This window comes from Macaca fascicularis, chromosome 1, assembly GCF_037993035.2.
Source record: "Macaca fascicularis isolate 582-1 chromosome 1, T2T-MFA8v1.1".
In the NCBI taxonomy this organism is placed as follows: domain Eukaryota; kingdom Metazoa; phylum Chordata; class Mammalia; order Primates; family Cercopithecidae; genus Macaca; species Macaca fascicularis.
In genome coordinates, this window is record NC_088375.1 from 130913820 (window position 1) to 130922877 (window position 9058).

Sequence of the window (9058 nt, forward strand, 5' to 3'; positions counted from 1 at the left end):
ATTTTTAATTGAATCTGCCATTAATTTTCTAATGAATAAGATGATATTTTATATGCATATATGTATTGAATGTACCTCCTGGTAAATGAAAGGTTTACTTCCTTGAGGAAACCAGTTACTGTTGAGATTATGCAGTTTGTCCAAAACTGCCTTTATGTCTCCAGGCCACATGTGCTTGGAAGCATCAAGTCTGAACCCTGCAACTCCTATGTCAATGAGATTGTTCATATATTCGGCAATCTTGGAACGCACATAATCCTTCTCCAGCGCAAGATCAAGAAGACCAGTCAGACGACAATCTCTGACCTGTTGAGGTAAAAATGTTATGACTGATTCATAAAACCTCACTTTTCACCTGAGAATCCATTTGCTTATTCATATATTCAGTAATTACTCAATAGATGTTTTATAGGGACTTCCTTGCATTAGGACCTGGGGATGCTCACATTCTACTATAGACGTATCTTTGAAATATTTTATAGTAGAAAATAGAGAATTTAAGAAATAAAGTCGATGAGCTTTTGAATTGGTTGGAAGATTTTTTAAAGTGAGCTTTTAAAAGTGTGTATTGATTAAAACTCTTAAATTAATATTTAAAAGTTTTTAAATATGGATTTGAGTTTCTTAGTTAAATTTGTTAACCTGTGTCCCTAAGAGATCTAAATTAGTATTTAAACTGAAGCTCAATTAGCTACATGTCTATAATAAAAGGCATATATCACTCTTTATTCAGATCACTGTCTTAAAAAAAAATTACCTGAGTAGCATCATTATAGTTCTCGATATCTCCACTTGAAGTTTTACATTTACCATCATTAAAATCCCATCCAGAATACGGGACTGCTGGAAAGTCCCTACTTCCAGGGTTGAAATAACTTCCACAAGTACTGCTTGTTCCTGCACTCACAGCATTACCACACATATGATTAATTACAGCATCCACATAAATACGAACCTAGAAAGCAAAGTTTCAACTTCAGTGTGACTGACAGAGAGGTAGACCCTGAAAGCATTACTGATTAAAGTTTATAGTATGTTAATACAACTCCAAAATATTTCATTATATCTTATAACTATTTTCCTACAAGATCAAAAGTCAACTGTGAAAGGAAAGTAATGTGAACTAAACACCTACATTCATTCTAGACACTTGGTCAAATATTTAGAGTAATGATAAATTGAGAGAACCAGAAACTACCATAAATAGGAGGAAATGCAAAAAGCCCATTTCGGGGAGACAAAACACAGATGAGACTGGAAAGGTTACTGTTTTGGAAATGTCAGTGGGTCACCAGGAGAAAGCCTGTACTCTCTACTTAGCAGTTGAAGACAAATAAGGTAGATATTAGTCTCCAATTATGCTGCTCATTAAATAGAGAAGCAAGCTATTCACCACGAAAAACCCAGGAATTACTGATGGAAACACAAGTTACCTAAAAATGATAGCAAATATTGTAACTGAAATTATAATTCCTAACCAGAAAAGTCTTTCCAGGAAATATGGATAGTTATAAGAGTTAAAATTGGATGTTTCGCTTTAGAAGTAAATTCTGCTCTAAACTTTCTCTCTTTAGTAGATAGAGAACACGTACACAAATATTTACAAAAGTTGAACATAAGACATTTAATTTTAAGTTTTAAAGCATGAAGTACAATTTAAAAAATATATAAAATATGGAAAACTTTCTGCTCAAAGGGAGCAAGAAAGAAGAGAGAAATCATTTTCCTATCTGTTATTTTTAAAGGAAACTAGAATTCACTTACCCCAACATTGTTACATCTAGTCACCATGTTTCTAAATTCATCTTCATTTCCAGATCTTGTGCATAATTTATAGCTAACTGGTTGGTATCTTTCCCACCAAGGTCTTGAAGGGTTGTGAATTGCAACATTTTCATTTGGTGGAGAGACCTACAAATTAAACAGTCTTAATAAGCACCAAATTGTGTCTTATTGTATAACATTGGATGTTCTAGAAACTCATCAATAATATAAAAATATTCTTGAATCTTTGTATATGCAGCTATCTTTTGAAAATATTAACAGCACATTGGAGGATTCTCGTTGAAGAAAGATTATCTCACACACAAAATATAAAGTTGCCAAAAATACTACATTGTTTTGTCCTCAGAAAACTGTTTTACTTAGAATACTTACCTGGGAAGTAAAATGTTGCCCAAGTTTCACAGATCAGATCAGAACACTGCTTACTATAAGCACAGTGAATTCTGCAATTTATACTACGAATAATACCCACCTGAACTCCTCCAAATCCTTTGGGAGCTAAATATCGCTCACATTCAAGAGCAATATCCGCCCATCGCCATTCAAACAGATGAACGATAGATGTCCGTCCTTGTTGTGTATTTGGGGAATACTGAGCCCAGCAGAACCCAATGGTTAAAAGCAACAGAAAGAACTTCATTTTGCTGTGAAGTTGTCAGTGTCCTTTCCAGAAACTATTTATATTCCTGTAAGAAGCACATTTTACAAAGTAAATATTAGCATTAATAAATACTTGAGGGCAAAGTGTTTATTCGTAATCTGAAAAGGTTTATCAATAATAATTTTAACAGGTGAAGAACATTAAAAAGTCTCCCATGGAAATAACTTAAATGACCTTTTAGAAACTAGTGTTTCTTTTTTTTTTTTTGCTTATATCAGCACTTTTATTTTTCCTTTCACAATGATGTGTTGCTGTGGCCTAATGCTCTCACATAACAGTAGAAAACAAAAATTTGTTGTCATCTCTTTAAAGATTGAGAATTGCGTACAAAAAACTTTACATAAATTAAAAGGAGGAATACATTTACAGCTATAAATGTGAACTGCTTCCAACTCAAGGCAAGTAACAGCCCACAGGGTTCTGGCAGACAACATAAGCTAAGAAAGGAAACTGGGTCCTATGGCTTGGACTTTCCAACCCTGACAGATTGACAGGACAGAAACAACTGGTTCAGGAGTCCTTGTCAGCCTCTAGACAAATCCCAGAACACTCAGCCCTGACACATTAATAACCTGCACACATCAGAGACTGCTGGCCATGCAGACTCACCAAGCCACAGACTTGTCTTCCACAAGCACGTATTTAGCCATGAAGTGACCAAGCCACATGTACTAAAGACTGAAATCGAAGATATGTACAGATACCAAGGGGAACTGTTAATTTGAACGCAAGGTCAAAATCAGCAACCATTTCTACAGTCCAGTGCTGATATCAGATACAAGCTTCAAGGACAACTTCTTTTCTAAGGCTTATTCCAGTTTGGTGAGGCTAGCATGAGGTATATGCATTTGCCAGGAGCAAATTTATACTTCTGAATTAACCCATGCAGCAAATTCTAGGCATCTGCTCACAGTCCATTTAGAAGCATTTGTGGTGGATGATGGAGGGGGCCAACTCGTTGTACCACTGCTTGCTAATCCACATCTGCTTGAAGGTGGACAGTGAGGCCAGTATGGAGCCACCGATCCACACTGAGTACTTGTGCTCTGGGGGTGCGATCATCCTTGATCTTCATGGTGCTGGGTGTGAGGGTGGTGATTTCCTTCTGCATCCTGTCAGTGATTCCCGGGTACACGGTGCCACTGGACAGCACCGTGCTGGCCTACACGTCTTTGCAGATGTCCACGTCACACTTCATGATCGAGTTGAAGGTGGACTGAGTGGATGTCGCAGGATTCCATGCCCAGGAAGGAAGGCTGGAACAGCGCCTCAGGACACCGGAACCTCGTTGCCGATGATGATGACCTGGCCATCAGGCAGCTCATATCTCTTCTACTGAGAGGAGGAGGAGGATGCGGCAGTGGCCATCTCCTGCTCAAAGTCCAGTACAACATAGCACAGCTTCTCCTTGATGTAGTGCCTGATCTCCCGCTCAGCAGTGGTGGTGAAGCTATAGTCGCCCCTGGTGAGGATCTTCATGAGGTAGTTGGTCAGGTCCTGGCCAGCCAGGTCCAGATGCAGGATGGTGTGGGGGAGGGCGTAGCCCTCATAAATGGGCACCGTGTGGGTGACCCCATCTCCAGAGCCCATGACAATGCCAGTGGTGCAAATAGAGGTGTAGAGGGGCAGCATAGCCTGGATGGCCACGTAAATGGCCAGGGTGTTGAAGGTCTCAAACATGATCTGAATAATCTTCTCTGTTGGCCTTGGGGTTCAGGGGGGCCCTGGTCAGCAGCACCGGGTGCTCCTCCAGGGCCACATGCAGCTCCTTGTAGAAGGTGTGATGCCAGATCTTCTCCATGTCGTCCCAGTTGGTGACGATGCCATGCTCAATGGGTTACTTCAAGGTCAGGATGCTGCGCTTGCTCATGGCCATGTCGCCCACATGGGAGTCCTTCTGGCCCATGCCCACCGTCACACCCTGGTGCCGGGGGCACCAATGATGGAGGGAAACACAGCTGGGATGTGTCGTCCCCAGCAAAGCAAGCTTTGCACATGCCAGAGCCATTGTCAATCACCAGAACGGCGATCTCTTCTTCCATTGAGACTGGTGGAGGAGTGGGACAGCAGAGTGGCGGGACAACATGGTGCGTGGGCTGACAGAGGTGACCGAGACCCTGTTTTTTTCTTACTGATACAATCTTAACCTTTACAAACCTCTGGCAATGTGCACACACACACACACATATATAACACATAAATGAGGACAGTAAATATATGTTTACACACATAAGGACTATATTTTTATATACATACACACACATATCTATATAGTCCTTGTGTATGTGGGCGTGCGTGTGTGTGTATATATGTATATATATGTATGGTTTGGCTGTGTCCCCACCCAAATCTCATCTTGAATGTGGTTCCCATAATCCCCATGTGTTGTGAGAGGGACCTGGTGGGAGGTCATTGAAATTGAATCATGGGGGCGGTTATCCCATACTGCTGTTTTCATGATAGTGAGTGAGTTCTCCCAAGACCTGATGGTTGCATAAGGGGCTTTTCCCCCTTTTGCTCAGAATTTCTCCTTCCTGCCATCAAGTGAAGAAGGATGTGTTTGCATTTGCTTCCCCTTCCATCATGATTGTACGTTTCCTGAGGCTTCCCCAGCCATGTGGAACTGTGAGTCAATCGAATCTTTTTCCTTTATATATTACTCAGTCTTGGACACTTCTTTATAGCAGCATGAGAACTATATATATATACACACACACACACAGAGTACTATATATATAACAGTACATATATATAACACTGTACATATACTGTCCACATATATAAATTCCTTATATATGTGTATATATATATAAATCCTAATTAAATAAGGACTATATTTTATTTCTGATATCCGTCACTAATGGAAAATAACAATTGAAACCAACTGAATTCTCAAAATATTGCTTCAACTGTATATTTTCAAATTTTTGTCATGCTTCCATTTCAAACAGAAATATTATGTGATATTTCAATTTTTTAAATCAGCCCTGTTTTCCCATCCTTAATTCAAATTTTTTGTTATTTAAATTTCTGCATTAAGATTTAAGAAAACATTTAAAATCTGAAAGCCTATGAATTGGAGAAACTAACTTTTTTCCCCTCGAGCAAGTCATGTGCTTAATATAGTGCATATAGTAGTAGGATTTGTGGTGGTGGTGGTTTTCTCCCTGTAGGCAAATATTTATTGTACCTGATGAAACGCTAAATGAATAAATTTGCATACCTTTTCCTTCTTAATGTAAGTGAAATGCTATGAAAGGGAGTAATAGTACATGTAGGAAAAACTTCATCCATTCAACAAGTGTTAAGTGTGTGTCTGTTTTTTGCTAAGCACTGTAGGTGATGTTCAGGAGACAATGATAAAAAAGACAGGTTTCTGTTCTCAGAGAGCTTACATTCTAGTGGAAAGAAAATATATTAGTAAATAACAGTAATAGCAACAGTACTAATAGTGATGATAAAAATAATTTCAGATAGCAATAAGAACTAGTATAAAATCATAAAATAGAGAGTGACTTTTCTGTCAGTGTATTTTAGACTGGATGGTAAGGGAAGACACCCCTTAAAAGAGTGACTTTATGATGTGATTTAAATGATTAGAAGTGTCCAGTCATTTAGAGATCAGAGAAAGAGCAATAGATAGAGGAAACAGCAAGAGTAATGTCCCAAGAAAGGAAAAAGCTAATACATGAGACACATTAAAAAGAAATCAGTGTGGCTACAGCACATGTGATAAAGGGTGGGATAAAGCGAGATGAGATCAGAGAGGTAGGCCAGATCATGTAGAACCTTGTAGAACATGAAGAAAGAGAGAGCTGTTAAGGCTGTAACACGGGGAACTGAAAGACTAATAGACTTTAAAAAGAAAATCACCCTTGCTTCTGGGAAGAAATCAGATTATAGGAGGATAAGAGTGGAAAGAGGTAGATGTTAGAAGACTTTTACAGTGGCCCAGGAAAGAGGTGAGTGGCTTGCACTAGGGCATAGATAAGGTCTATTTCAGAGGTAAACAGGCAGTAGGTTTATGAATAGATTAGAGCTGAAAGATGAGGAAAAAATATTTAATATATAGGTATTTGGGGGTGATACCATTTTTTAACATGAGAAAAAATGAGTAAGTACCAGCTTTGGTGAAGAGTATCAAGAGAGCTGTGGATCTTAACTATTCCACTCTCGATCCCGATGCTGCCCTTTGGTCCTTCCCCCAGCCAATCCTGTGAACTCTATTCACTGCAAAACTAGAAGTTCCTCATATTTTATATGCAATGTCATACCTCCATGACTTTCCTAATGGTTTTCTTTCCCATATCATCCCCTTCCACATCCAACTTAGTGTGGAAGCAACTAATTTTCCTTCCACATTAAGTTGAAACCACAACTTTATGAAGCTTACCTTTATATTACCAAGCACAGTTAGCTTCTCTGCTGTATGAAAGCTTTTAAATTTATATGACATTAAGCTATATTTGACTTCTATTGTAACTATATTATAAATAATTAACAATTTACTTGTCATTCTGGACCAAGCTTCTTGAAGGCAGACTTCATATCTAGTAATTCCAAATCCTAGTAAAATGATTGACATTGTCTTATGTGCTCAATAAATGGCTATAACATGAAAACTCTAGGTTCCAGGTATTGTGCAAAACATTGGCATAGCATGGGTTATGTCCTCATTGATTTTTTAAAAATCAATGAACTCTATATTAGAAATTGTTCAATACACTCGACTCTAATCCTAGCAAAAGTGTTGTACACATGATGGAACTAAGGCCCAAAGAGATTGAGTAAATTGTCCAGGCTCATGTGGTAAGTGACAAAGACAGGATTTGATAATAAGTCTTATTGCAAGTCAACATTCTCTGTATTACACTAATGTTTCTCCTAGAATTCTAGAGTTGTGATGTCTAATGTGGTAGCCACTAGAAACAATTGGCCACTAACCAGTTGAAATACATGTAGTTTGAACAGAGATGAGTAGTAAGTGTAAAACACACTCTGGATAGTGTGAAAATAAAATGTAAAAAAATATATTTTTATGACGTTTACATGTTGAAATAACATATTGTGATACATTAGGCTAAATAGAACTTACCATTAACATTAATTTCCCTAGTGTCTTTTTGTTTCTTTTAATGCAGTTGGTAAAAAATGTTGAAATACATACATGATTTACATTCTATTTCTATTAGACAGAGCTGTTCAAGAAGTTACGTTCAGTTAGAGAAGGGATACGTCCATATACAAAAACAAACAATAAAGTGAAAGATATGAACATAATTTTAAGAGGGTTACGAGTAAAGTGCTTCAGGATTTAATTGATAGGAAAAGTTCTTTCTGACAGATGAGAATAAGGGGAGACAAAATTGACTTGAAGAACGGGTTTGACATCAATGAAAAGAGATAGGTAAAATTACTTTTAAGAAAGAAAAAATATGTAGAAGAGCAAGGAGAACAACAAGAAGTCAATAGTGTTTTAGAAACTTAAGTGTGAGGGAGCCATGGCAGTTAAATTTGGAAAGGTATATTGGAGACACTCAAAATCAGGGAGAAGAAAAAAATACTTTCCTCAGAAGGTTTTTTGGCTGTTTTAAACAGGAAAGTAATAATAAAAACTTTTAATTATATCAGATGGGCCAGAAAACAGAGATAGGAACATTAGTAAGCAGAACAGTGATGGAAATCTGAACTTGGATTATAGCAGTAAGAATGAAAATTAGGGAAGTGTGATAGATTGTTATATTAAAGGGCATCCAATGAATGACACTTCCCAGTATCCATACCTATATGGAGTCTCTTTCTAAATAGACTATGGAATTAGCTTGATATTTATTTTATCCAACGAGGTATCAGCAAACAAGACACAAGCAAAGTTTGACTGGGATTTGCAGAAGGGAGTTTGATCTCTTGAAACTCTGAGATCATACATTGTGCCGTGAGCATAACTGGGATGAAAGATCACTTGAAGTCTAGTTGTCCCTAGTCATTCCAACAATCTGAGTTGACTCACCAGCTAACAGTCGAGTGATATGCCAGGAAAAAACATGGTGTATATAATCAGCCCTCTATATCCATGGGTTCCACATCGCCAGATTCAACCACGGAAGAACATATTTTTAAAGAAGGATAGTTGTATCTGTGCTGAACATATAGACTTTGCTGTCATCATTCCCTAAACAATGTAACTGTCTGCATAGTATTTGTATTACAGTAGATATTACATCTCTAGCAATATAGAGATGATTTAAAGCATACAGGAGGATGTGCATAGTTTACATGCAAATACTATGCTATTTTATATAAGGCACCTGAGCATCTGTAGATTTTGGCATCCATGGGAGGTCCTGGAACCAATACCCCCCAGATACTGGAAAGATGACTGTACAGGGCTTGGTACTATCTGTGGTTTCAGGCATCTTCTGGGGGTCTTGGAATATATACCCCTGGAACAGGGGGGGAAATGTTTATGTAAAACTGACAGGGGAGATACAACAGACTTGGTGGAGACTGTACAGAAAATGGTGGTTAATCAGATATAAGAGAATAGTGAATATAAAGAGTGAAATGGGGACTCTGTGATTTAAAGTTTGCGTGAATGTTAGAAAGGCCATG

The 9058-nt window shown here is 37.9% G+C and overlaps 1 protein-coding gene and 1 pseudogene across 5 annotated transcripts in view; both read right to left on the minus strand.

The window, feature by feature from the left end:
- Positions 1 to 2439, minus strand: part of LOC101866053 (pancreatic alpha-amylase) — a 42701-nt gene extending 40262 nt beyond the window's left edge. For all 5 annotated transcript variants that reach the window (XR_012429016.1, XR_012429015.1, XM_065548829.1 and 2 more), the window contains exons 1-4: positions 2258 to 2439; positions 1765 to 1911; positions 758 to 955; positions 76 to 306 (exon numbers count right to left, since the gene is read on the minus strand). Coding sequence is in view for 3 of the 5 variants with exons in the window: in XM_065548829.1 (XP_065404901.1) it covers positions 76 to 306; positions 758 to 955; positions 1765 to 1911; positions 2258 to 2425 (744 nt within the window). In the remaining 2 variants the exon portion in view is untranslated. The remainder of the gene's footprint in view (positions 1 to 75; positions 307 to 757; positions 956 to 1764; positions 1912 to 2257) is intronic.
- An 802-nt stretch (positions 2440 to 3241) lies between these two features.
- LOC135971985 (actin, cytoplasmic 1-like) lies at positions 3242 to 4596 on the minus strand (annotated as a pseudogene).
- Between the last annotated feature and the right edge of the window lie 4462 nt (positions 4597 to 9058).